The sequence below is a fragment of the Mustela lutreola genome, chromosome 9 (genome assembly GCF_030435805.1).
Source record: "Mustela lutreola isolate mMusLut2 chromosome 9, mMusLut2.pri, whole genome shotgun sequence".
Lineage (NCBI taxonomy): Eukaryota > Metazoa > Chordata > Mammalia > Carnivora > Mustelidae > Mustela > Mustela lutreola.
The window spans coordinates 71,225,277-71,252,875 of NC_081298.1; the positions used below are offsets into that span (position 1 = coordinate 71,225,277).

The 27,599-nt window shown below is 46.9% G+C and overlaps 1 protein-coding gene across 12 annotated transcripts in view; it reads left to right on the plus strand.

Moving 5' to 3' along the window:
• The window catches only part of INPP4A (inositol polyphosphate-4-phosphatase type I A), a 130,251-nt gene that overhangs the window by 49,746 nt on the left and 52,906 nt on the right, over window positions 1–27,599 (plus strand). For all 12 annotated transcript variants that reach the window (XM_059134692.1, XM_059134696.1, XM_059134693.1 and 9 more), the window contains exons 2-4: window positions 20,994–21,064; window positions 21,940–22,148; window positions 22,723–22,767. In XM_059134692.1, coding sequence (XP_058990675.1) covers window positions 22,043–22,148; window positions 22,723–22,767 — 151 coding nt within the window. In that variant the 5' untranslated portion in view covers window positions 20,994–21,064; window positions 21,940–22,042. The remainder of the gene's footprint in view (window positions 1–20,993; window positions 21,065–21,939; window positions 22,149–22,722; window positions 22,768–27,599) is intronic.

Sequence of the window (27,599 nt, forward strand, 5' to 3'; positions counted from 1 at the left end):
GAATGAGGAAAACAAACAGAGCTTCAGAGAAATTTGGGATATCATTAAACTTATCAACATACATATTAATACAAGTACCAGCAGGTGAGGAGAAAGGAACAGAAAAAAAATATGAGAAGAAATAATGCCTGAAAACTTCCCAAATTGGATGAAAAAACAATGTGCATGTTTAAGAAACATAGGGAACTCCAATAGCATAGATACAAAGAAGTCCACATCCAAGTGCATCATAGGAAAAGATGGTGAAAGAGAAAATCTTGAAAGCAGAAAGACCAAAATGATTGTGAGTGTACCAGACAATGCCAGTAAGACTAACAGTGGACCTCTTCTAGAGACAATGGAGGCAAGATGGAGAAGACAGTGGGATGTCATATTCAAAGTCCTAAAGGGGAAAAACCCTACCAACCAAGGACCTTATATCCAGCAGAACTCCCTCCCAACAATGAAGGTGAGAAATGTTCTAAAATTAAAACAACAAAAATTAATTTGTAGTCCTCAGGCCTGCCTTACAGGACATTTAAAGGAAGTTCTTGCTGACAGCAAATGACCACAGACAATTATTCAGATCCACATGAGAAGACCAAGAATGCCAATGTTGGTTATTATATGATTATAAAAGACAGTATGAATGTGTATTTTCTCCCTTCTTCTTTTAACTGATTTAAAAAGCAATTTCATTAAGTGATACGTGTACAATTGTTGGGACTCTGACGTTTAGAGAAGTAATGTATTTGGCAATGATAGCATAAAGGAGGCAAATGGAAGCAAAGCTTTCTTGGAGTAAGGCAATCACATTGTGTTAGGTAACTTGAATCCACAGGATAAAAGGAAGAGAACCCAAAATAGTCAATAAGAAGGTTAATATAACAGACTCTGTAAACATAATATACTTGCTTTCCTTCTCTCAGCTTTTTAAAAGATTTTTTAGATTTTTTAATTTAATTTAATTTTTGAGAGAGAGAGGGAGAAAGAGAGAGTGTGCATGTGTGTGGGGATGGGGAAGGGGCAGAGAGAGGGAGAGAGAATCCCAAGCAGGTTCCACACTCAGCACAGAGCCTGACATCAGGCTCGATCCCATGACCCTGAGATCATGACCTGAGCCAAAATCAAGAGTTGGATGCCTAACTGAGACACCCTGGTGTACCCCTCAGCTTCTTTAAAAACACAAGGTTACAAAAAGAAATAGTGATAATATATTTTTGGATTTCTAACATATATAGATAATGATAGGTATAACAACAATTAAACAAAAAGGAAAAGGGACGAGAACTACATAGGAGGAATGTTTCCCTGTCTCACTGGACTTGTGTGTAATTAAAGCTTACACTGTGAAATATTATCACTTAACGCAAAGGAGAGCAATAAATGAGGAAGAGAGGAACAGAAAAGACATGTCTATGCTCTTGCCACTTGCAGATAGTTTTTAATTATACAGGTACAAACTAAATATTTGAGTTTGACTTTCTTTAATACTGCAGAAAAGAAATTTTATCAGCCTTCTCAGGAGAGAGCCCTCATCTGGCTCCGGTTTATTCCTGGTCTTTTTGTGAAAGATGTATTTCAAATGTTGCATTCAGAGCACGTACAGGCCTGACCTGAGGCTATAAAGATAAAGGGAACAGTTGTGGAGTGAGGGAGAAGCTTGGGGCTCACACTTTACAATCTGGGAGTGGGGTGTCCTGGCTCTGGTGGTGTCCAGAGTTGTGACCTTGAACTGATCACTTTTCCATCTGGTATGTGCACTACCACAGGCTCCCCCCATCTGCATCCCCATCCCAGCAGGTCAGTTGTAGGGAGGGGAGTGAGAGGATGTGCTGTGCCTCCCGCAAGCAGAAAGGTGAGGGTTCTTTTATGGCCTCTGGCCCTTGACCTCTTACTATCAGCTGCCACCGACTCAGATGCTGGACATGGGCATTGCAGCGGATGCGAAAATGCCAGGTGCAGTCTGTAAGGTGTGCTCTATGGATTGCATTGCCCCCTCGCCACCCCCATCATTTGTTGGGAGTCCTGACCCCCTCCCCCCCGCTCAAGGTGACTGTATTTGGATAGAGCCTCTCTACAGAGGTAGTTAAGGTTAAATGAGGTCCTCAGGGCAGGACCCTAATCCAGTACAGCTGGTGCCCTTAGAAGAAGAAGAGACACCAGGGATCGGCACATAGCTGAAAGGCCATGTGAGGACCCAGCCAGAAGGCAGCCGTCTGCACGCCCTGGAGAGAGGCCTCAGGAGACACCAGCCTCCTGGCACCTTAATTTTGGACACCCAGCCTCCAGAACCGTGAGAACTTAGATTTCTGTTGTGTAAGCCCTCCAGTGGGTGCTGTTCTGTTACGGCAGCCGGGACAGGCTAACGCACCTGTCTCATGTGTTCTTTCTTTTTTTTTTTTTTTTTTTTTTTTTAAATCACAAAGAATTTATAATATTGTTTTTTTTTTTTTTTTTTTATAAACATATATTTTTTATATACATATATTTTTATCCCCAGGTCTGTGAATCACCAGGTTTACACACTTCACAGCACTCACCAAATCACATACCCTCCCCAATGTCCATAATCCCACCCCCTTCTCCCCAACCCCCTCCCCCCGGCAACCCTCAGTTTGTTTTGTGAGATTAAGAGTCACTTATGGTTTGTCTCCCTCCCAATCCCATCTTGTTTCATTTATTCTTCTACCCACTTAAGCCTCCATGTTGCATCACCACTTCCTCATATCAGGGAGATCATATGATAGTTGTCTTTCTCTGCTTGACTTATTTCGCTAAGCATGATACACTCTAGTTCCATCCATGTTGTTGCAAATGGCAAGATTTCATTTCTTTTGATGGCTGCATAGTATTCCATTGTGTATATATACCACATCTTCTTGATCCATTCATCTGTTGATGGACATCTAGGTTCTTTCCATAGTTTGGCTATTGTGGACATTGCTGCTATAAACATTCGGGTGCATGTGTCCCTTTGGATCACTACATTTGTATCTTTAGGGTAAATACCCAATAGTGCAATTGCTGGGTCATAGGGCAGTTCTATTTTCAACATTTTGAGGAACCTCCATGCTGTTTTCCAGAGTGGCTGCACCAGCTTGCATTCCCACCAACAGTGTAGGAGGGTTCCCCTTTCTCCGCATCCTCGCCAGCATCTGTCATTTCCTGACTTGTTGATTTTAGCCATTCTGACTGGTGTGAGGTGATATCTCATTGTGGTTTTGATTTGTATTTCCCTGATGCCGAGTGATATGGAGCACTTTTTCATGTGTCTGTTGGCCATCTGGATGTCTTCTTTGCAGAAATGTCTGTTCATGTCTTCTGCCCATTTCTTGATTGGATTATTTGTTCTTTGGGTGTTGAGTTTGCTAAGTTCTTTATAGATTCTGGACACTAGTCCTTTATCTGATATGTCGTTTGCAAATATCTTCTCCCATTCTGTCAGTTGTCTTTTGATCATGTGTTCTTTCTTGATGCCCACTGGCACGGCTGCCAAGTCCTGCCCCACTGAGTCCTGCTCAGAGTTATAAACGTGTAAGCAGGAAAGATAATGACAAACGAGAAGGCTGTTTTGGGAGTTGTTTTCTTTCTGTCCTCCTTCTCTGTTTAATGTTTAATGATCAGCGTGGGGACAGAAGCCACCAGGGCAGTGCTAGAGGGGGGCTGTGGGTCTGGGTCTTGGTGGTGTGCACTGTGATTAGCAGTTAGCCCAGCAAGGCTGGGTTGGCACTGGATTTTGATTCCTTCCCTGTTTTTCCCTCTAAAACAGTGGTGGTGGATAATCATAGGGTATTTTTAGAACTGCTTTGCAGTTTCTCTGTGAAAACCTTTCCCTGGGTACATGATTTAATCCTCTCATCCAGCCTTGTTTAAGATCTACAGAGTGCTATATTTATTTGACTTTATTTGAGATTTTCGAGCTTTTCAGAATGTTGCTCCAAGAAGTCTGATGCCTACAGAACTCTAGAACTTATGCCTTAAAAGGCTTCACTCTTGATATGTTTGTAGGCATTCTTATGACTTATCTCTCCCCTTTTTTTCTAGACCATCTAGGGCAGGGCAGCTAAAAACCCCCTTGGAATTCATGCCAGGAAGTCTTTTTTTTTTTTTTTTTTAAATAAACTTTGTTTTTTAGAGCAGTTTTAGACTCATAGCAAAGTTGAATGCAGAGTGTAGAGAGTCCTCATCCGCCCCCTGTCTCCACACGGTCTTTTGATGGTGCCCTTGTGATCTCCAAGGACAGTAGGGGAAGCGCCTCCTTTCTAGAGAAGCAGAAAGTTTCTCGGCTACATCAGTGATTTTCAGCGATCAGGTGGAGGGGAAGGATGACAGTCTGCCCACCTCAGTTTTTGACTTGAATGGAACTTGGGCCTGCACCCAGCCAACCGTCACTGTGTCTTCTGGGGGCCCAGTAGAGCCACAAGAGATGTCCTTGGCAGGCCCAGATCTAATGCTTGGGGAAGCATTCCTGTTTATTCCTCTCCACCTCAGGCTGTTTCATTCTCCAGAAAGAATGTGTCATTTAAAGATTTAAATCCTGGGTGCCTGGGTGGCTCAGTCGTTAAGTGTCTACCTTCAGTTCAGGTCTTGATCGGAGGGTTCAGGGATTGAGCCCCACATCAGGCTCCCCGCTCAGCAGGAAGCCTGTTTCTCCTTCTCACTCTGCCTGCTGCTCCTCCTGCTTGTGCTTGCTCTCTCTGTGTCAAATAAATAAATAAATAAATAAAATCTTAAAAAATAAGGATTTGGATCCTGACTTCTGTCTTTTCAAAGCATTTTTTGCCTTTGTATCTCATCTGACCCTTGGCAAGGCTTTGTGTCACTTAAATTTAGCAACTTCTGGTCTACAGAGCCTTCACACACACTTTCTCAGTTGAGAATTGCAACACACCTCTATGGTGGGGCTCTCTCCTCAGCCTAATGACAGAGGACGCAGACTTATATAGTCAAGCCTTCCCACCATGAAGCTGCTGGTTGGTGGTTGGGGATGGAGATAGTCTGCGCTATGCTCAGTGTCCTGATGGGGGCACATCTGCCCCTGGAGGGATGGATGCAAGCCTTATATCTGAATAATTAAATGTGGGGTGTGTGTGTGTGTGTTTATGTGTATAAATATTTAAATATAATATTACATGTAGTAAAGAAATTATTTAAAGAAAATTTCTTTCTTGTTTAAAGAAAAATTTCTGACCACCAGTACAAGATCACAGTAGAGGCCACAACCCCTGTGAGCCTGCCATTTGGGAAGTGCCACACTATCTGTGCTAACTCCGCAAGATAACCACAGTGAAAACCAGAGCCCCGCCGTCTGCCCCAGCCTTGCTGGTTGTCCACACAATGTCCTCCCTGAGACAGGGAGTACTGGTTCCCTGTGGCCAAGATAGACATTGTTGTGAGGAGCAAATGACAGAGCAGAATAGACACAATTCAGACCATTTGGGGCACTCTAGCAGTGTTAAACAATAAATGGGGGGTAAGGGGCGGGAGGAGGGGCCACATCTGGCAGGGGGGGCTACCAGAGTGCCCACACTTTATGATCCAGAGGTCTGATGGCTGAATGAAAACCCAGAGGAGACCAAGAACCCAAGGGCCCTATCAGCTGGGTTTTACTCTGTTGTTATTTGTGTTTGATGAATATGCTGATGTTTAGCTAGCTGAGCAGTGCTAGGAGAGTTCTGACACGACGCAGGGTGTCTCTAAACTGATCCAAGATGTCAGTTGTCTTCATAGATCAGCACCTGCTTCCTTCCCTGTTCGGTATTCTGAAAAGATGTTGTGTGTTCACACCTGCTCCATTCCTGATCGGTATTCTGAAAAGATGTGAGTCTGTTCACACGGGCCTGGTGGGTGTGCCTCTGACCCCTTGTAAGAGCCCAGTCCTTGTTGACTCCTAGTGATGGGCTGGATGAACACCCTGGCAGTGTTGTTAGGTGAGGCCTGTCTAGGGCTGGCTGAGTCCTCCAGATGAGAACATTGTACCTGGTGGAGATGAACCACCCTGGCTCTCCCATCAGCACCCTGGCCCACGGTGAACGAGGTAGGGCCCAAAGCTGGCAGGCAGGTGGGTTGTTAGTTTTTCTCAGATCCCTTCTAGGGAGGGATGGGAGCAGTTCTAGAAAGTAAATTTTGAAGGCACGTATTTCCCTGATCTCTTTATTACCTGCCAACAATGTTAAAAAAAAAAAAAAATGCGAAAGCACAAGTAGAGATTTTAATTAGTTTTCATTGTCACTGCTCTTGGTGATGGCAGTTTTACATAGGATACCTGATAGGGAGCTATTTAATGGGGCCTTTATTCTCAGTGTGTTCTCCACATTTCAGAACTCAGCTGCAGATTTTGGAGATTTTGGAAAAAGAAAATAATGGCAGAAGAACCTGGTTCTTGAACAGATAGCCCGACTAACTAGCATCCTCTTTCTAAAGAAAAGCACAACCAGCATAGGAGTCTTTCTGGAACAAGGCCACAGAAAAAGGAAGTTGTTCCTGGAGACTTTCTGGAGCAGTCTCCCGACTGCCAGCTTAGGGCGAGGTTATCTGGGTGAGCCCCCTTCAAGGCAAAAGATGGCCCTGGTGTAAGGTGTTTGTAATAGACCTGAATTGCTTGGCCTCTTCCGTGACCAAGTGGTGTTAGGTCCTTCTGTGGTTTGTTGATGTCCATTGGGTTTTCTTTTATTTACAGAGTTGGACAGTGCTTCCTTCCAGCTAGTGGCATATCCTGGCTTTAGGTTTAATTGTTATGATGACGAAGTGACCTTTGGAACCCCCTGGAGATGGGCCAAGACAGGAGAGTTTTTTTCAAGTGTTAACTGTAGATGTGGCCGGCCATTCTGTGTCCGTGACATCTCGGCCCACCCTTACCAGGTAAAAGAGAGGTTTGTTTCCAAAGCCCAGTAGGAGAGTTTAAGAAAGTACCGAGATTTTTCCAATTTATTTGAACAATTAGAATTCCAGAGAGTTCTTCATGCCTATTAGCTGAAGCCCATTGATTGGTTGAAACAGTATTCCTCTTTTGCAGCTAATGTAAGCTGATAATATACCATTTTGCTAGAGTTTTATATATGGCAAAGCTTAGAGAATGTGTGACCCACTTTGGCTCCAAGGTATGTAGAAGACTGAGACTTCTGTCCCTAATTTTGGTTTGCTGGTGCAGAAGCTAAAATCAGCCTGGTTGAGTGCTGCCCACTTAGAGGCCTTGGGCAAGTCATCCTCAGTCTCCTGGCTTACTGCCTTGTTCCAGAAATAACTTTGTCTTCCCAGCATTTCATTGATCTATGGTTGTTGCTTCACATTTATAGCCCTTTATGGAATTTTGTGGCTACTCAGAAAGCTTTATATTCTCTTGTGAAGCCAACCTTGACACTTCTGAATTAGATTCAGTGATTATAAAAATAAATGGAATCCACCCAACTGCAGTCATCCAAAACACATTGGAACTTTGAAAATACTGTCAATCCTGCCCTCTCAATGGTCTAGAAGGAAATAGTGTTTTTGGAATGAGCCTGTAAGTAAGTGCCTCTTTAGGCCCATGCACCATCCTTCTGAAGGTGCTGGAGTGAGGACGGTGAAGGGTTCAGTGGGAGCAAGGGGGAGGCACTGGGGCGCCAGGAGTGTGGCTGGATTGGAAACTCTGCAGGATTGGAAACTATGCCCACACATAGATGCCTGAATTTGAAGAAAACCTATAGCTGTCATATTAGATAAGCCCTTGGAGCTGGAAGTTCCTCTGTTTTCCCAGAGCTCCATTAGCATTAGCACAGAGTTTTGAAAGTTGCCTGGGTATTTGGTTCTAGTAAACAGAACCAAAGCCTGGTTCTTCCTGGTTGTTCACTGACCTGGCATAATCATGGAGCCTCCCATTCTGGAAAGGCTCCGGCAGCATCAGGCCTGGATCTCACTGACCTCTCTGGGAGCTGGTGTGGGTGCTCAGCTTCCCTTCCAAGAGTGCATTTCACTGTTAAGTTAATGAAAAGTACCAGCGGGTTGGGGGGGGGTGCCTGGGTGGCTCGGTCTTGATTTTGGCTCAGGGCATGATTTCAGGGTTCTGAGATCAAACTGTTGTCAGGCTTTGCACTCAGTCGAAACTCTGCTGAGATTCTCTTTTCCTCTCCCCTCCCCCCTGCTTATGTATTCTCTCTCTCTCTATCTCTTTTGGCCTCTCTCAAATAAATCTTTAAAACAAAACAAAACAAAACAAAACAACCCCTGCCAGCTGGTCTTTGGGACTGTAGGATCTCCCAGGTAGGCTCACCTTGGTCAGCGCCTGTGTTTCCCCACATGGGTCCTGCCATTTTTATGTGTCCAGCCACTGTCTGAGTGGTGAGCTGATTGACTTTCCCTGCACTGCTTCCGTTGACAAACCTCAAAGAGGACGTGGGAGTTTTTGTAAGGAGAGGGAGGATGCATGTTTTATTCTTGAATTGTGGAGTGTGTGTAAGCAGTGTGAGCCGGGGACAGGGCGTTAACTATTTCCCAAAGCCCCTTGACACATTCTTTACTTACTAAACCAGGATATTCCACTGTGAATGAAGAAAACCTGTTGGGAGCAGTGAAGAGACAGAAATGACAGAAAACTGCAGTAGTTGTACAAAACGGGCAGAGGAACCCCTGCTAATCGGGTTAACGTGTCACCAGAGAAACTAGGTCTTGAGTCATGACATGTTGGGTCAGGGGTTCCCACTCTACTCTTCTAATGAAATGTACCACGGTATTTATACAAGTCCTGTCTCCACCATCAGAAATACTGGATATTGTATATGTAAATTTTTTTAATTCTTAATATTAGGTAGTGTTGTTGGCCAGGTTTTGACTTTTTGCCCCACTCATAAAGTTTTGTGTGTTTTAATTTTAATTTTATTTTGCCCCTCGTCCCAGCTTTGTGGCTTTTAAAATTTATTTTGAAATATTTTAATAAAATATTGGTCATTTTTTTTCGAGGTATTTAATCTCTGTGTATGAAAAGGAAATCGCACATGAGTGATGGAAAACAAGAAGTCACCCCACCTTCTCTAGGAAGGCCCATTTCTCCTCCAGTTCATGGTGTTGCTTAACATGAAGGCTGGAGGTCTGGTCAGAGACTGACTGGAGGGGCCTTGTAAAGACTGTGGGTGGGGACAGAAAGGGAAAGATTGGTCCATGTATGTTGGATCCGGAATGTTTTCTTCCAGGGGGTCCTGAAAAGGGGTGGAGGGAAGAGAGTGATATCCTAATAAAAACTGTGAAATGAAAATAATACATGTGAAAGTACTTAAAAATGAGGAACTGGCCAAGGAAAAAGAGCATGCCTTTTACCTGGGTCTGGTTGTATTTGGCCTTACTGTGTCCCGCAGGCTGCTGTGCCTTGTCAGGAAGAGTACAGGACAGCTGAGGGTTGACTCTGGGTCTGACTTTGCTCTGGGACTCCTGACCTTGAAGAAGCTGGGCTTCTGGCTCCCGTCAGTCCAGCAGCTCCCTTGGCAAGGGAGGCGTGCGGAGGACGGCGGGAGCCAGGGGCCACGGGAGGGAAGCACCTGCCAGCCAAGTTGCCGCTCGTGCTCACACATCCACCCATGACGTTTTCTACCCGAGGAATCTCTGGACAAGGAATTTCTGTCCCTGGAAGCTGGAGGAGGCAGGTGAGCAGTCAGATGGCATCTTGGGCTGGGCAGTTCTCCGTTTCCTTTCCTGACCTTCTCCTGATAGGTGGAAACACGAGGAGAATCTCCAGTGGGTAGCAGACACTGTTCAGGTCCCCGGAGGAGTGTCAGGCTGTGAACAGACTGAAAGAAGGGAAGACAGATGGTGCTCTTCACACTGGGAAGTGTCGCAGCCACTGTCTCCTTTGCCACATTCCGTGGCCCATGAGGGGAGCCCTTGGCTGCGGAGACTTGACAAAGGTGACCAGTGGCCTCAGTCTTGCATTTTTCTGCAGCGAGCCATGAAGCCATGTCTTGTACTTTTGTCCTATAACTCTCTTGATACCATGTGAAAGAGCAAAGCAACATGTCCTGCTATCCGGGACCCCAAGACTCCTTATTCCCTGTCTAGGGAGCTGTCACCCCATCTCCCTTACCCTCTCCTGCTCCTCAACTCACATTTTTAGGGAACGGTGGCTGCTGGCCACATGGCAGCTGGGAGGACTTAGTGGCCCTTGTGGGCATTTCTGGCTCAGCCCAGGAGCAGAGAAGAGGGGTGGCAGGAGAGGCCTTCTGGAGTCCGTCAGGGTTATAGTTGTGTGACGGCTTCTGTGTCGTGGCCCACCTGCCACATTACGTTATTAGAGACATGAGTTCATTTATTTACAGGTCTTGTGGTTAATTTATAGAATTCGTATAGTTTTATAGTAGTTGAGATCCAGGAAGAAAGGGTTTATACCTAATTTTATGTTTATGTTCTCTATTTTAAACAATATGAGAAACACTTAACAGTAGGAGTTCTTTGACTTTTTTAAGTCAGTGAGGAACACTGACTACAGAGTCTCTCTGTTTGGATCCTAGAGTTGTGAGTTGTGAGGATTCTCTCCAGTCTCTGCCCTCCCTCACTTTGTAGGGGTTCTCCCACCAAATTAATGGGTCTCATGGGAGCTCTCATGGGGCAGTGTGACCCCAGCCCTCTGTCCTGTGGGCAGTTGGCCAAGCTACACCCTTGGATCGCCTTCCCCAGAAGGAGCTGGACTGGAGACCGGGAGAGTCCAGGTATTCAGCCTCTTCAGTGGCTAGACCTGGAGCGTAGAGTTGGGGGCTGTCGGCTGCCTTGACATCACCATGAGTACAGATTCATTTTCAGAGAAGGGGAGAATGAGAGGGGTCAGCAGAGGAAAGCCCACAAGAATTGTCTATGTTGCTGACATTGGGGTCCTTGGGCCCACTGAGCCACATTCCTGTTTAAGTTTTATAAGTCAACCCCAAACCTTTATGAAAAATGTACCTTTCTGCTGAAACTCATCTGAATTGGGTTCTTTGGGCTCTGGCCCAAGTGTTCTGGCTGGCAAGTATGGTGTTTTAGGCATAATAGCGGGAGTACCCAGAACCTGCCCTCACCATGATGGATTCTTCACCGAATCCCCAGGGACTGAGGGATGCTGTCAGGGCAAGGTGGAGGGAGTTGCTGTAACTGGACATAAGCCACTGCCCAGGAAGGCTTACCCTCTCTACACCGTCATGCTGAAAAATGGTGAGCTGCTGGGCCACGCCTCTCCCAGCACTCCTTTGGCTAAAAGGACAGACCCCTCCCAAAGTGGAGGGAAGAGAGAAGTGGAATGTGGGGTGCCCTCTGTCCTGGTGGCTGAAGAAAGCCGGGGCACCGCTTCTAGGTGGCCCACTCTTGTGGGTGGAGAGGTAGAAGCAGGCATGAGGCCAGACCTTAAAACCTTGGGTTTGAGTGGAAAAAGAAAGGGAAAGAGAAAAAAACATTGCAAGCAGTGAATAGGGCACACCCAGCCGAATGTTAGGACTCAGGGCTGCTACCCAGCCCTAGAGGATCCAGAGAGTTCTGTTCTGGCTACATCTCCTGGAACCGAGCTTTGAGTAAGTGCCCTGGGCGAGGGGGTTTGGGGGCATCTGAGTCTGAGATGATAACCTTCCTTCATTGGCTGATAGGTCTGTTACTGACCTCCATTCAGAGACAAGCTGACCCACAGGTCACAGGGAAGCTTTTGTCCTCATTTCTTTGGCCATTGATCCTCTGAGAACTGCATGTCTTCGTTGACAGTAGAAGTTAATAGATACTGGATATAGTCCTTTTACACACCTATTTGGAAATTTTTCTGGCACTCCTGAGAGGCCTTCCTGGCTGACATACTAGAGAATTTTCAATTAATTATGTGAGGGCTTCGAGTGGCCCAGTTGACAATGGAGCAAGACATGAGAATTGTCAAAGGCTCGGACATTTCTAGGAGAGAGAAGATTCATTGACAGTGACGGGCATTGTCTCCAGTAATAAACAGGCAGCTCTTACAAGAGACTACAGCAGTCAGTGCAGTGCTTCCATTATCTTTGCTTGTGCTACTCTGGGAAACTTCTGTGGCAATCCAATGACAGACGAAGCCAGGCACATGGGAGTTAGAGGACTGAATCAACACTGGGTTGATTCTCAAGGAAGAAGGAGCCTCCCGAGTCCCTGGTTCTCGCACCTGGGGCCCCCGTGTTCGTAGAGAAGGGAGGAGGGGAACAGTAGGACAGCCCTTCACAGAAGGGAGGGTTGGGGAAAACATTCCACCAGCACCACTGTGGCCCTCAGATTGTCCCCCATTCAGGGTTTTGTTGCAGTTCTGGTCATACATTTCCTGACCAAGACCCCTTGTTCATTTTGTACATGTTTGTATCTCTAAGGCCTGGTTTGTGAGAGACTCTCAGTGTTGTTGAAGAGATTGTCTGTTTCTAGAAAAGAAACATCATGAGGTATAGAAGGACAAAAAGTAGTGTCAAGGAAAGTGGCTTAAGAAGTAGGGGGTGTGGGAGGGCTTAGAACAGCTGAGGTCGCCACAGGATCCCCTCCCTTTCTGCAGCTGCTGCCCGCACTTCCTCTGCGGAGCACTGGCTTATTGTTAACACGTCTTTCTCATCTTCTGGATGTGAGCCCCCAGACGCAGGGTTTGCACTTGTGTTGCTCAGCACCAGCACTTCTAAGCATGTTTTCAGGGTGACTTATTTTCAGGCTAGTTCCTATAGAAAATCCCCCAAAGATCATGGCTTATATGTGAGCCACAAGTCCATCTTAAACTGGAATGTCCCAGAGACCTCATGGAGGGGCTGGTTTTTAGAAAGGACATACCGGGGGTGAGGAAAGTACCCTCCAATACCTTCCAAGGAAGAGCAGCCTCTGGGAGAGTGGCTGGCCAGGGGGGTCTGAACAGCAAGGAAGCCGGGTGGGAGCCAGATGAAGACACCAGCAGAAGGCTTCATGGCCTCGCCAGTGCTATGTAGAGAAAGAGCGGGTGCCTCATAGGGGCTGTCAGAAGCCAGGGCCATGTGGCAGGGGTGCTGAGGCAGGCTAGAGTCTGGCTCTATGGGGGAAGGTAGAGCCCAAGGATCATCAGTGTGTTGGCTGTGGGGTGTGAGAGGCAGAATAGTTTGGGAGCCGGCGCCGATTGTGTGTCTCAGCCGAAGCAAGTGGAAAAATGGAGCTACCACTGATTGAGATGGGAAAACTAGGGGGTTGGGGGGAGCTGAAATAGTCTGGGCTTGCCCTGCTCCTGGGCACTCGCCCCTGCTGCCATTGTTGAGGGGAAGTATTCGTGCAGCCACCCAAGCTGACTGACTCCTCCTGCCGTAGTCGGAGATGTGCTTTTGAATCTGGGTTAAGGCACTATATTCTGTCGGCTACCATAGCCGTTAAATGGAGGAAGCAGGCTAGTTCATTAACTCGGGTGAGCCCATTACCATTGCTGCCTGTTCTGTGTCACCAGCAGAGAACCAGGCTTGGGGAAGTGGAAAGCTGGAGATAAAAGGTGGCAGAATGTAGGGCCCTGGAGGAGGGAGGAGCTGGTAGGGGAGGCTGAGTGGGGTGGGTTGTGCATGCCGGTGAGAAGACACACCAGCCATGCATGGGTCTTCTGTGGCCTGACTTTCTGAGGCATTCGTGTCCTGCATTTCACTGCCAGCCGCACTGAATAGGTTTTGCAGCACACTCCTCGGTTAGGTGGTGTTCTTGGATGGGGTGGAGGCTTCTGCACAGTGAACCTCCCTGCTGGGTCCAAGGCCTTGTGCGGTGCAGGATATGAGAAGTAGGAGAGGGCTGAGTCCCTGGCTCACAGGGGGAAGCAGGAAGCAGGCCTCCACAGAAGGAGGACTGTGGGGGGGGGGCTGCCCCTCAGGACAGGATCCTAATGGAGGTCCAGCCCCAAAGCACAGAGCAGCCACTCCTCTTTCCTGGGGGGCTGGGGTGGGGTCGGGTCCTGGAGCCTTTACATCGACCATCTCCTCATTTTACAGACAAGGAACCTGAGGCCCAGAGAAGGTGCTCTGTGAAGGTGACAAGGCTCCCAGCAGCTGACCAGGTCTGATACCGGACACACTGCCTCTAGGAATGGGGCTCTGGTTGCCTGTCCCTTCCCAGCAGCAACCTTTAGGCCTCAAAGTGTTTGGTTTAGAAAACACGGTGACTATATATAATGAAGCACCGGTGAAGTGCTGTGGGCCTGAGTGAAGAGTTCCATTTGGAGAGTTCAGGGGTAAAAGGGTCAGTAGACTCAGCTGGAGGGAAAGAGAGCCCTTCCAGGCTCACAGTTTTGCTGTAAAAGTACAGCATGGCACTGGACGTGGGGGAGGTGAAGCAGAGCACAGGGGAGAGGCTCATGTGCCTGACGCAGGTCTCTGTGCCGGACTCCATGTGGGTGTTTTACACATCTGTCCACATCTGTGTATGCTCCTCAGCATATCCCAGTGAGCTGGGTGTTGTTACTCCTGTTTTCCACATTGGGAAACTGAGGCTCAGGGAAGCTCAGTGGCTCTTGCCCAGGCGCCCAGAAAAGAACGACACTAACTGAGCAAGTACGTGGCCTCTCGTCCCCAGCTCTGGGCCTCTGCAAGGTTAAGGTTAATCCAAGAGGTCTAGGTCATACAAAGGCAGGCATTGAGAGCCCTCTGTGGACTGAGGTGTCCGGGCCCTGCTGGATTTGGGGTCAGAGCACAGGAGGGAAAAGACGAAGGCCTCCCTGTCCACTACCCTTGTCTTTATTACTGGGGCATCTGGCTTTTCCTGCACATTTAATACCTGAGCCTTGGAGGCAGGCAGCATTCCTTGCTTTTTATGGTCAGGAGGCATATTGGACTTAGTTTAAAAGATTAAGATCTTTTCTAGGCAGTTGGCTTGTTTGAAAGAGAAAAAGATGGAAGATCTGTTTGCTTCCACTATCCTCATGCATTTTAGGGTGGGGGCTGCCAAGGGGTGGAGCATCCAGAGGGTGAAGTCCCCAGAATGGGCTCATGAAGATCAAGGAACCCTTACTGCTCAGTTCCAGCTTGGTTTAACTCCTCATGCCCTTGTGCCAGAGCCTGTCCCCCTGCAGTGCTTACAGTGGTTCATCCACCCGGCATCCCTACCTGCTCTATGCCGGTGGGCGGCCTTCTGCTCTGTTCAGCACCCTCTTCCTTAGCATTTCTCAGCAGCCTGCTTGAGTTTGTGTTATTTCAGGAAGAATGCTTCCAGTGCGTCTCCCCACCCCAATAGTGTGCTCCTCTGTTCACAAGCATTCTGCTGTCTCCTGTGCACCAGAACTTGACTCACAGCACTTATATTTCTGGGATGTCATGTAGACGCACACATTCATTCATTCATTCCAAATAGAAGCCAGAGTTTTCTGCTGCCCTTGGCTGCTGTTCTGGAATATTCGGAAGCCAGACTTTTCTGGTCCTTGCCTATCTGCTGAATCTTCCTTTACTGGTGCCTGACCTGGTCACGTGCCTGGGAGCAGAATATGAGCTGTTTCGGTATTGGGTGCTCACCAGTGCTGCCTTTCCATAGTGGGGAGCCTCCCGCTTGCTGCTCATCCTTGCCCTTGGCTGTTCTAGAGACACTGATCCTATTCCTCTCTGCTGGCCTTGCCATGCCTGTTATCATAGCCACCATAGCTCTGGCCCATTCAGTTTTTGTCATGGGCAGCTGCACCCCACCCACCCCATGCCCACCCAAGGTTTGTGCCTATGTTATGGTGTTTGCACCCATGCTCTTGTCATTCTCTTATTTGCTGGGAATCAAGGAATTCATGGCCCTAAAGTCCCAAGGGTCCCAAGGCCCTTGTTGGTGTATACAAGGTCTGGATGGGGCCGTGGGCAACCTTAATTCCCAGCTGGCTCTTGTTGGAATGAGGCTGATCTTGGTGCCTAGTGGGAGAGCTGGGTCTCTTCTTCTCTCCTGGTTGGATTAGCAGCTCTAGAGCCATCTCAGGGAACTTGCTTTCTCAACATTAACTCCAGCTTCCATCATGGCACATGTCTGGGGTGGTGAGGTCTGGGGCTAGCTGGGTGATACTGGGGTGGAAGGGCAGGAGAGTTAGCAGGGTACCCTGAGCCTGATGTGGAATTAGAGAGGGGACCTTTGCCAGGTTGATTGTATGCTAAAGTGGGTTTGTTTGTTTGTTTGTTTGTTTTACTTCTTTGTGTTCATTTCATTTCCTGGCCTCTTGTGAGGGTCTCCCTGCCACCTGCTGGCATGGACTGGGCATACCTCCTGCAGAGAGCAATCACCATTCTTTCCCCAGCACTATGTGGTAGGTGTGAACTAGTGGCTGTGAGTTTTATTTTCACTATAACCATTTACTGGGTGCCTGGAATGTGCCAGACTTTAGTCAAGGTAACTTATGTTAGCGGCTAGAACAAGCACTTCCCAAATCTCAGTGGCCTCACACAACACAGGTGATTTCTTACACAAGTTAAGCTCAGTGTAGGTTGTCTGTGGGGAAGGGATGGGGAGCAGGGGCTCTGTTCTACCCAGCCACAGGGACCTAGTTTCTGTCCTTGGAGTCACTCCCTTACCCTAGGCCTCAGAATTATTCACTCAGTCCCTTACATCCAACCAGGAATCTGGGGGAAGGGAGACTTGGAGGGTCCTATGAGCAGTTTTCTCACCTTTATTTCAGCCTGAGTGCATCCCTCTATGCTATCACACAGCTGTACCAGACTAGAAGGGGGCTAGAGAGGGTGACCTGTCAGTGTACCTGGGATGAAGGAGAAAGCCAGACTCTGGTGAGCAAAGCTGGTCTGCCACAGAAGCTGATAGTTTGTTTACTCAGTGGGTCTTTGCTAGACCCCTGGTTTATATGTAGACTTGAATGAGGCACCCAGGAGGAAATGGAAGAAGTAAGAAGCTGAAGTCTGGCATTCCTAAGACACAAGGCGCCCCACTCCTTATCCCATGGTCATACCAGGAAGTGCGTTATCTTGAGGTACAGACTGGTTTGCCGTGTAGGGAGACTGAGGCATAGCCATTGGCTGCTGGGCAGTGTCTGCAGGAGGGGCTTTGTGGAGAAGGCAGCAGCTGTCTCTCTGAGGTTATTATTAGTAGTGATTTGCCAGTGAGCAGTGTGACGCCTCATGGGTCAGTGATTGTGGCTATCCTGGACTGGGGTTTTTGAGAGAAAACTCTTCCTCTTTCTGACTCCTGTAGTAGCCTCCTCCTCAGGGGCTGCTGATTCATGCTCTGACTCACTCAAGCCTTCCATCTGACTTTCACTCCTGTGCTGCCTGGAGAGCAGAGGTCCAGGGAAGGTTTGCTGGGAGCTCGTTTCCTGTCCGTAGTGACAGTGGTAGGGTGGGCTGGGCAGCAAGAGTGCCCCAGTTGTATTTGGGCTTTTTGCTTTGGGTTGATTCTGATAGTTCATCCTTTACCTCCATGTGACCTTGAGAAAGTCACCTTGTCTGGACTTCTGTCCAGACATGGCATCATGTCCAGTTGCATGGCATCATCCATGCAACTCCATTTTAAGATTATTCTCTGAAGAACCCCCATTGTATAAGACAGATGAAAATGGAAAATTGTGTGGCTCATCCTCTCCACTAGCTCCAGCTCAGCAGCCCTAAGAGGTTTCTGAGCCCGAGGGGCCTCCAGATCCCTTCCAGGCCTGGGAACCCTTGTTCTGTGGAAGAGGAGATAGGCAAGCCTGTTCTAAGACGGGCTTCCTGAGAAGCTTCTGATAGTCACTGCCACCTGTCACAAATCCCATGGACCTGTGTGAACCACCACATCCCCAGTCTTGCGTATGCTCCTCTACCATCATCCCCCCTCCGGCCCCACACAGGTGGAAGGAACATGACTGGGTTTGCTATCGTGTTGATGATCTATGTCCTCTTGTCAGAAAGGGTTACAGATCTCTCACAGAGTGAGGAGAAGAGGCAGTTAGTTTTATGAGTTATTCCTTCTTTCTTTCTTTCTTGCCCCCAAGAAAATAAATTCCAGCCCCCTGAATAACTCCCACACACTATCTGTCCTGTTTGATGTAAGTGCAGTTTTTCTTCCTAATGAGCTCTGGTCTTCAAATGGGGCCAGGAGGAAAACCAAGGACCTTGGGAATATAAGAGTTCTTGGTGAATTACTTTAAGTTAATGAGACTAATAAGGAAAATTGAGTTCAGCGGCACAGATCAGATCCATGTTCTGGGTCTTGATGATTTAAATTGCAGATCCTAATTAAATGTCCCAGATAACCATGAAGTGGCTTCTGAGGTCCTCTTGACCCAAAAACTTTTATGGTCTGTGAATTCTATCAAATGTAAAGTTAGTCTGTAAATGTTCCCCTTTAAGCATTTCTATCCCCAGGATCCCACCATGCCTATAATACCTACCCTCCACCCTCCTAGGTGCAGGGGCCCTGCAAGGGGAGGAGAGAGGGGGTGAAGGAGCAAGGGCGTTTGGGAGCCTCTCTTGGACAGGTAGGGGTCCAGTTGCCTTCTATCAGGTGGTCTGTCTGCACTGGCCCAGGTGCAGGGGAGTGACCACAGCCTTACTACAGGCTGAGCAGGGCAGCCAAGCAAGGCAGGACAAGGCTGGAAACACACTGGGAAGAAGTTAAAGGAGGAAGCGCTCCTTCCTCGAGCTAATTCAAGCCCGGGCTTCTCCCTTAGGCCAGCATGAGATGATCTTAGCTTCCGGTCATCATTTCAGTCCCGTAAGGGGGTGACCTGAAGCTAAGAAAGGGACCAGTTCCCCATGGTCATACCCCCAAATATGGCCTTCTCCTCCATGTAGTCTCCTGCTGGCTCTTTCCTTCTGTGGCCTTTTTTTCTTCTTCTTCTTTAAAGATTTATCCATTTATTTGAAAGAGAGAGGGAGAGCAAGAGAATGTCAAGCAGACTCCCTGCTGAGTGTGGAGCCCCGCATAGGGTTCGAACTCATGACCCTGCGATCATGACCTGAGCTGAACTCAGGAGTCAAGCGTTTAACCAACTGAGCCACCCAGGCGCCCCAGTCTGTGTCCTATCTTTTTAAATGACTATGACCAGGACTCAGAATATTTCATTAAAAACATGAGGTAGAGCTGACATAAACAGTTTTTCATGCTGTTGTCTTTGTTATAGCCATTAAAATAATTAAACTTTTTATTGAAGTATAAAAAATCTTCATGTACAGCTCAAAAAAAGTTTTAGATAGTAAATTCATTCTTGAAACCAGTACCCAAAACAAGAGATGGAGCATTACTAGAGCCTACAAGCCTCCTCATGCCCCACATGCCCTACCCAGTCAATACTCACCCCTCAAAGACACCGCTGTCCTGACTTTGAGCACCATGGACTCATTTGTCCCGTGCTTGAACTTTATACAAATAGATGTGCCTAGATACACTCTCGTGGACTGGCTTTCTACCTTGACGTCATTTCTGAAAGCCATCTGTGTTGTTTTGTTTCTTGTGGATGGATGTCTGGATTGTTGCCAGTGTTTGACTGTGATGAGCCTTATGCTCTACATGTTCCTTGTACCTTTGCGAACATAACCATGTATTTCTGTTAGCAGTTCCATTCTGAGCTGTGCACTGGGTCGTGGTGGAGGTGTACATCAGCTTGTGTAGATCCGGTTTTCCAGAGTGGCTGTGCCATTTTACCTTCCATTAGCAGTGTCTCAGGGTTCTGTTTATCCCACATCCTAACCAGGACTTGGTATTGTCCTCCCCTCCCCATTTTTAGCTATTCTGATGAGTGTGTGGAGGTTATCTTGTGGTTGTGATTAGTGGTTTCCTGATCCCTAACAAGGCTGAAGAAACTGTCATGTGTTTATTAACTTTATCATGATCATTTAAACATCCATGTAATAGTGTACCTTATAGATGTTCCAGAATGCACTGACTGGTAGCTGGATATTAGATTCATTCCAGGGTTTGTCATTATAAGTAATGCTACAATAAGCATCTTCGGCCTGTTGGCAAGAATTTTGCTTTTGTTCATACATTTCTATAAATAATGTGATGAATAATTTCATAAATAAATTTCTGAAATGCATGTTCCAATTTATCAGCAATAGAGGAGAACCCCATCAAGTTTTCCCTAGGTCTGCCAGTAAAGCTTATTCTCATGAGGATCACAAGCACACCTCTCTTGGAAGACTACTTTAGGTGAATATAGGAGTATTTAGCATTCCTTTAATTATTATGAATGAGTTTAGATACTTTTCTAAAATGTTTACCATGTGTATTCTTCTTTTATTGAATTCATACATTTGCCACTTGCATTTTTAGTGAGTTTTTTTTGTAAATTCGACAAGCATTACTATAAATTATAGGTATTAGTACTTTCCCTGTCTTTGCCATTTTCATTGATGTCAGCAAACTGGTGAATCTTCCCCTTGGAGACTTTTACTGGTACTCCTCAGCCGGGCCACTGCCCTCTCTGCTGGGGTGCCCAGGCTAAAGGTCCCCAGGTGCTCCAGTGGGAGGGGTAGGAGCTTAGCCTGTAAGAGAAGCTGAGTTTGCTTGGGCCGAGCACACTCTCTGCCTGTCATCTGTACCCCAGACTCCAGCAGTTTCAGCTAGCTCACGCGCTAGTCTGCTCTGACAGTCCCCCGGGACTGAGTCGGAAGCTGGGTATTCTGCTCCGCAGGAAGGCACCCACAGGCCAGACAGCCACATCAGGGCAAGCCCTCTTCCATTTTTGCACATTTGGTTGTCATTACAGCCCTGTGAGATGGGTGTACAACTAGCCTCATCTTTGACACTAGAGGGCAGAGCCTCAGAGGGGCCTAGCAGTTTCATCCAGAGCCTGACATTTGTGAGCAAGGATGCCTGGGACTCAGATTCTTAACTTCTCATTTTCCCTCAGCCATATCCTAGCACACAGTGGCTGCTTTGGGGCTGGTCTCTGTTACCCTGGATCATCCCTGGTTGGGGAAGGGGAATGGGAATGTGCACTCTGTTTCTCATTCTTTTGGGCTTCAGCAAAACCTTTGCTTTTGAGCCAAAGGTTGGATTGTTGTATGGAGCACAAAGGAACTTAGAGTAGTTCTTGGCTTCCCCATATCTCTAGGCATTAAAGTTATAACATAAGCATTATAATACATATTCTCCAGAACTTCGTGCTTGACCAGCTTGTTAAGTTTATAATTTTCTATTTTTAGATGATGGATTTGGATGTGCTTCTATGAAGAAATGCCACGTGTCTCAACTGGTCCAAGAACAAACATGTCCAGTAAGTTGCTGGGTGAATATTAACTCAAGAGAGGGAACACAGGCCTTTTGGGGGCACAGGTGTTGACACACTTTGAAAGGAGTGTTTGAAACCAGCTTTATTGTTCAGTCTAATTATCTTCACTCCTAAAGGTCGATTCCTTTTAAAGACAGCAGGAATTGTCACACAGAGGGCTAGAAACACGTGAAAGTCACTTTTTGCTGCTTAACCCACTTCTTAGAGCCCAGGGTGTGTTCTTTGCCATGCCAGGGCCTGTGTCTGATTCAGCGCTTGGTGGAACCTTGCCAGAGACTTCTATAACCATAGCACACAGCATCATCCACCTAAGTCAGGCATAGATCATATACACATGTGTTCCAGGAAAGCAGGCCCATGCCCAAGACACATGTGAGGTTTCTGTAGCTCTGGGAGGAAAGAGAGCAGGCTGGACACATGTGCCTCTGTCTTTCCAGTGTTCTACCATGCCATCGTAGTCAGTGGCTAGCAGAGCTCTTCATGCATCTCATATCTTTCTGACAGAGGTGAATTGATTTAATTTTACAGATGCTATAAGACTTGTCAACAGAAGAGCATCATAAAACAAAGAAAATCTCAAGAGCCATCTTTTATCATTATATCTAAACCATCATTTAATGTGGCATGTCTTTGTTGAAGAGAACTTGATTTCCTTACATGATCCCGTGTGTATATGTGTGGGTGGCGTGTGTGAGTGCTGGAGAGTGTAGAGGAAGAGGACACTAGAAGGGGCCTAGATCGCCCGACTCTCCGGCCCTGGCTCCTCACTTGCCCGTGTTAGACACATACTTTGTCCACGAGAGCACGGTCTCTCAGTCACCAACCCTGTGTTTCTTACCAGTGTTTGTGTCTTTTTTCAGGACTACTGCCACCTTAGGGGACTAGGGGTTGTTGACAGCGCTTCCCGGGGAATCAGGTGTGGTCTGACCCAGGAACAGCAAGCACGTCATCACCAATGACATCATGACAGCAAGAGAGCACAGCCCTCGCCATGGCGCCAGGGCCCGTGCGATGCAGCGGGCTTCCACCATTGACGTGGCAGCCGACATGTTGGGCCTCTCTCTGGCAGGTGAGCCTCATGGGCCCTGCTCCGGCTTCCTGGGGCAAGGTCACCACACATAGGTCCCACACTGTGCCAGTGCTGGGAGGGCCACGCCTGCCTCCTGGAGTCCCCTGCGGACAGCCAGAATTAGTCCCCAGGGATGGCCCCAGGCTGGAGGGCACCCTGCTATGTCATTCTTCTGGTTGAATCTGGGAATGGGGAGGGAAGGGAGGTCAGCCCTCTTCCTGGAAACTGCAGTCTGACTGCTGGCAGTTTTCCATCTTAGGTGGGTACCGCCAGGGCTCATTCGCCAGTAGGTGATATGGGAATGTCCACCGCGCCCATCTGGCAAGTGCCCAGGCCATCATCAAAGTCCTCCTTGTTGGGGATGTGCAGAGTTGAGGAAGGGAGTGGGAGTTTGGTCTTGGAGTCTGAGACAGGAATCTCAAAAGCAAAATGTTTAGGAAATGAAGAAATTATCTCATGTAATAGTTTCTGAGGGGGGAAAAAGTAGGATGTTGGGTCTTCTGAATAAGACCTAAATGCAAGGAAAAGATTATTAAGGGTGATTTTTTCCATCTGTCATTTCTTTTTTATTCAGGAAATATACAAGATCCAGATGAGCCCATTTTAGAATTCAGCTTAGGTAGGTATCTTTTCGAATTTTTTGTTCATTTGTTTTAAAATGTATGTTGCTTAAAAACAAAAACCGAAATGAAATAAGATGAGACCGGGGAGGGAGACAAACCATAAGACTCTTCATCTCAGGAAACAAACTGAGGGTTGCTGGCGGGGAGTGGGGAAGGGTGGCTGGGTTATAGACACTGGGGAGGGTATGCGCTTTTGTGAGTGCTGTGAATTGTGTAAGTCTAGTGATTCACAGACCTCTACTCCTGGGGCAAATAATACATTATATGTTAATTTTTAAAAAGGTCTATATAAAAGGAGTAAAAAAAAAAAGAAAAACTGGACCCTGGTGTGAATTTGTATCCAAGAACTTGCTGCTGCTGAACTGTTTCTGAGATGAAGTCACGTGGCAGGTGTGCATATCCTGTCTGTGGGAGGGAACCTGGAGCCCATAGGCCTTGGGTCTCCTCAGCTTATGTTCCCTCCAGGCTAGTAGTGGTGGGGGAGGGGCAGGAGGTAAGCACCAGAGAGCTGAAGGACAGCCTCCCTCCTCAAAGGGGAAGGCTGGAGGGCTGGGAAAACTGGCTCAGGGCCAGCCTCATCAGCCCTAGCCATAAGGCCCCGTGCAACTGGGCTTCGCCGTCTAGCCCTTGTTCCCTACTTTGGAAATGGAGGCAATGACACCTAGTGCTTTCCCTCTAGGACAGTGTCAGAATGTCCTAAATATTGGCCTGAATGCCCTAAAGTTGTTCTAAAAAACTGTAGTAGCATGTACTGGCTCTAGGTTCAGGGAAGCATGGCATTACTGTGGTTTACCCAGAAGGTCTGGCATGGTGGAGTCAGCCACAGATGGTTCTCCTCCAGAGTGTGACACTCCTGCATTGCTCTCCCCTGCCCTTGTCCCCTGGGCTGAGGTCAGCGTTGGCCCGTGGCCTGGCAGTGGTGCCGCGTTCAGGAGGTGGTATGATGTAAAAAGAAGCTCCTCCTCAGGAGTCAGGTGACTGGGATTCTAGTCCATACTGTGCCACAGACTAACCACACAGCCCTGAGCCTGCTTCTTGGCCTTGCTGGACCAGTTTCCTGGTGTGCTAGACGGAGTGTTACCTTTTGAGAGACAAACAAGATCATGGTGATTAAAGCGAAATCAGACAAACAACTTTGACTAATGACCAAATCCTTAAACATGTAAGGGCATCATTATTATCAAATTAAGATTAAAATTTGGAAACATCCCCATTTCAGACTGAATACCCCTAAATAAGTTCAGAGGGTATCCTAATCCTGACTTGCTGACTAGTTCTGCAGTGGGAGGGAGTCTTACATTGTGAACTGGGAACGGGATTTGGGGGAGCAGCCTGTAACCCTGCTGGGATTCCCCCAGCTGCCCACTCCCAATCAAGGGCTTCCTTGCTCTTCACAAATGGTCATACTAACCCAAGGACTTCCAGTTTCACAAGAGAGGAAGAGTGAACTTATTTCCACCCTCTTGTCTTAAACCATCTCAGGCACTAGGAAGAATAAGAAGCAGAAACACACACTTTGTGCAGTGAGACGTTTTTGGAACCCCCAAAATGTAATCCACAAGGAAAGAGCAGATGGAAAGGAGTGTGGTCATATCTGCTTGTCTATGAGGGTGGTGGATTTGTCCCAAAGATACTGGGGGAGCTCAAAGACTAAAGCAGAGGCTTATTGGAAAGTTTGTGAAAGGAAGTTTGGGGTTCAGGTTCCCACCACCCTCTTTAAGTCCTGCAGGGACTGGTGGTTATTCTCATAAGAAACTTGGGAGGCAGGGGTGCCTGGGTGGCTCAGTGGGTTAAGCCTCTGCCTTCGGCTCAGGTCATGATCCCAGGGTCCTGGGATCGAGCCCTGCATCGGGCTCTCTGCTCAGCAGGGAGCCTGCTTCCCCCTCTCTCTCTGCCTGCCTCTCAGCCTACTTGTGATCTCTGTCTGTCAAATAAATAAATAAAATCTTTAAAAAACAAACAAACAAATTGGGAGGCAAAGAGTCTCTGGGTTGAGGCCCATGAGAAAGCGGGAGAGCGTGGTGAAGGGCCAAAAGTCTACTGAATAACAACACCCCACCTTGCCCTCTCCAGCCTTCATCCTCTTATCCTGATTCTGCCAGGCTTATTCTTCCAGGCATGAGACTTCACTCTGGAGAAAGTAAGCCACCCACTCCCACTCCCTGCAAAGAGTCAGATGCTGGCTTTCTGGACCCCAGCTGAAAGTAGGCCAGCCTGCTACCCAGGCACCGTTGTGGAGTCCTTGCGGCCCACCCTTACACTCAGCCTTCTGATACCTCATCCTTAAAAATGAATGGGCATTCTTTTGTGTTTAAAAAAATTGGTACATGCATACCAATTACAGCTTGATTCATAACAGCCAAGACTGGAAAAACCCGCACATCCATCAGCAGGAGAACAGTACGTGCATACAATGGAGTACTTCTCAGCAAGGAAAAGGAATGAGGTACTGATACAAACGGGGATGAGCCTCAGAAGCATTGTGCAGAGTGAAAGCCATATTCAAATGTATATTTATGAGTCTGTTTGCGTGGAGCTCAGGAAGACTAATCCACAGGGACCCATCAGTGGTTGTCCAGGAGTGCTGGTGAGGACTGACTGGAAAGAGCACAGGGGACCCTTTGGGCCTTGACCATGGTGGTTACACGGATGTAAACGCTTATCAAAACTCATCGAGCTCTCTACTGAAAATGGGCACATTTTATATATAAATACCTCAAAGTTGATTTAAAATAAAATCCAAGAATGTTTGCAGATTAAAGTCCTTTGTGAGAGGCCTACACAGGAAGGAAGAAGCAGGGAAAAACAGAACTTGGAAGAAATGCAGACATTGAAGAAAGTAGAAGAAAATGTCAAAATATTAGAAGATGGCGTACCCAAAACATAAGAACAGGGCACTAAAAAAAAAAAATTGAAGAAGGGCAATATTAGAAACTTAAAATATGACTTCAAAAAAATAAGTCAGTAAACATTGGGAGATAGTCAAAGAATTATTCCCAAAAGTAAAAATTTTAAAGCAACATAGAAAATGGGAGAAAAATTTGAAATGGAAAATTAGCAAATTCAGAGGCCCAACCTTTACAGGAGGAAACAGAAAAGGGTGGAAGGGAAGGAATTACCAAGAAATAAGAAGTCTGTCAGAACTGAGGAGTGTGTTTCTAGGTGAAAAATGCCTACCAAGGCTCAGCATCCTGATTGAAAAGTCCCGTAACAAGGCACATCTTGGTGAAATTTCAGAGCACTGGGAATAAAAAGAGTATCCTAAAACTTCCAGAGAGGAGGAAAGAAACAGAACAGGTCATGTCCAAGAATGAGGGTCAAACCAGTGCAGAGGAGATTCTCAGTGACTCTGGGAACTTGAGGACGGGAAGGAACACCTTTAATGTGAGTGGGAAATATTTCTAATCTGGGATTCTCTACTCAATCAGACAGTCAGATGTGAGAGGAGAAAGAAACATTTCAGCCTTACAAACTCTCAAATGTACTTCTCCCACATCCTTTCTCTGGGAGTGAGTGGAGAATATGCTCTACCCAAAAGAGGGAGTAAGTTGAGGAAAAGGAAGATTGGGCCCAGAGACAGGGCCCAGCATAGGAGAAAAGTAAAGGGAATCCCACCTAGCTCATAATAATACTCACTTAGCTTTACTAATGCAGAACACGGATTTAACCAAAAAAACTCACACTAAACTGATTGAGTATAGAGGCAGGATGAGAGTTGATGTAACATAGGTAAAAATCTTCACCCCTTGACAGAAATCAGGACATTTCGATTCTGGCAAATCAAGGACAGTTCAATAGCCATTTGAATGAAGAAGGTAGCTTGGAAAGGTGAGAGTGAGTTTTATTTTAAGTATTTTTTACCACAATGAAAAAAAAAAGGAGGAGCAGGTGCCCATGATTGAATAGTCAAATATTTTATCTTCAGTTTAAAATTAACAAGTACTCATTTAAAAGCCTGTAATAGAGAAAATGTTAGAGGAAAAGAATACCCTATCAGAGAGAGGGAGAGAGAGAATCACAGTTGGCATTTTGGTATAGATCCTTCCAGAAATTTTTTTATACCCACTCAGAGCTATACAGAATTTTTAGTAATTTTTTTTGTCTGTGGAGGTGATGGGATTATCTGTGAAAATGTCATTCGAGTATTCTTTTTTTTTTTTTTTAAGATTTAATTTATTTATTTGACAGAGAGAGAGAAACCACAAGTAGGCAGAGAGGCAGGCGGGGGTGGGGTAGGGAAGCAGGCTCCCCCCTGAGCAGAGAGCCCGATGTGGGGTTCGATCCCAGGACCCTGAGATCATGACCTGAGCTGAAGGCAGAGGCTTAACCCCCTGAGCCTCCCAGGCGCTCCTCATGCTAGTATTCTTAACATGTTTTTGTTTTTTTTTTTCATGTGGCACAATGTCATTGGCATCTTTCCATTGTAATGATCATGGGAACTGCCCCATTACTTTAGATGCCCATGTAGACTCCACCATACTTATTGTAACCAGTTTCCCATTGTCAGACATTACAGGTTCTTTCCGGTTTGCCATTATAAATACCACCACAGTGAACATACTTGTACGTAGATCTTTTACACATCTTGTTGATTATGTCTTTGGGATAAATGCTTGGATACAGAATTGCTGAGTCAAAGGATATGTACTTGAAATACATTTTACCAGTTTGCCTCATTGGCAGCACTTACCCAGCTGGGATTACAGATGATCAGGTAGGAGAAACAAGGCACACATACCAGAGACTATGGCTTCTCTGGAAGTATGCCAAAGTGATGTAAGCGCCAGACAGGAGATGAGACTGTGGGCTGCTGAGGGAGAGCGTCTTG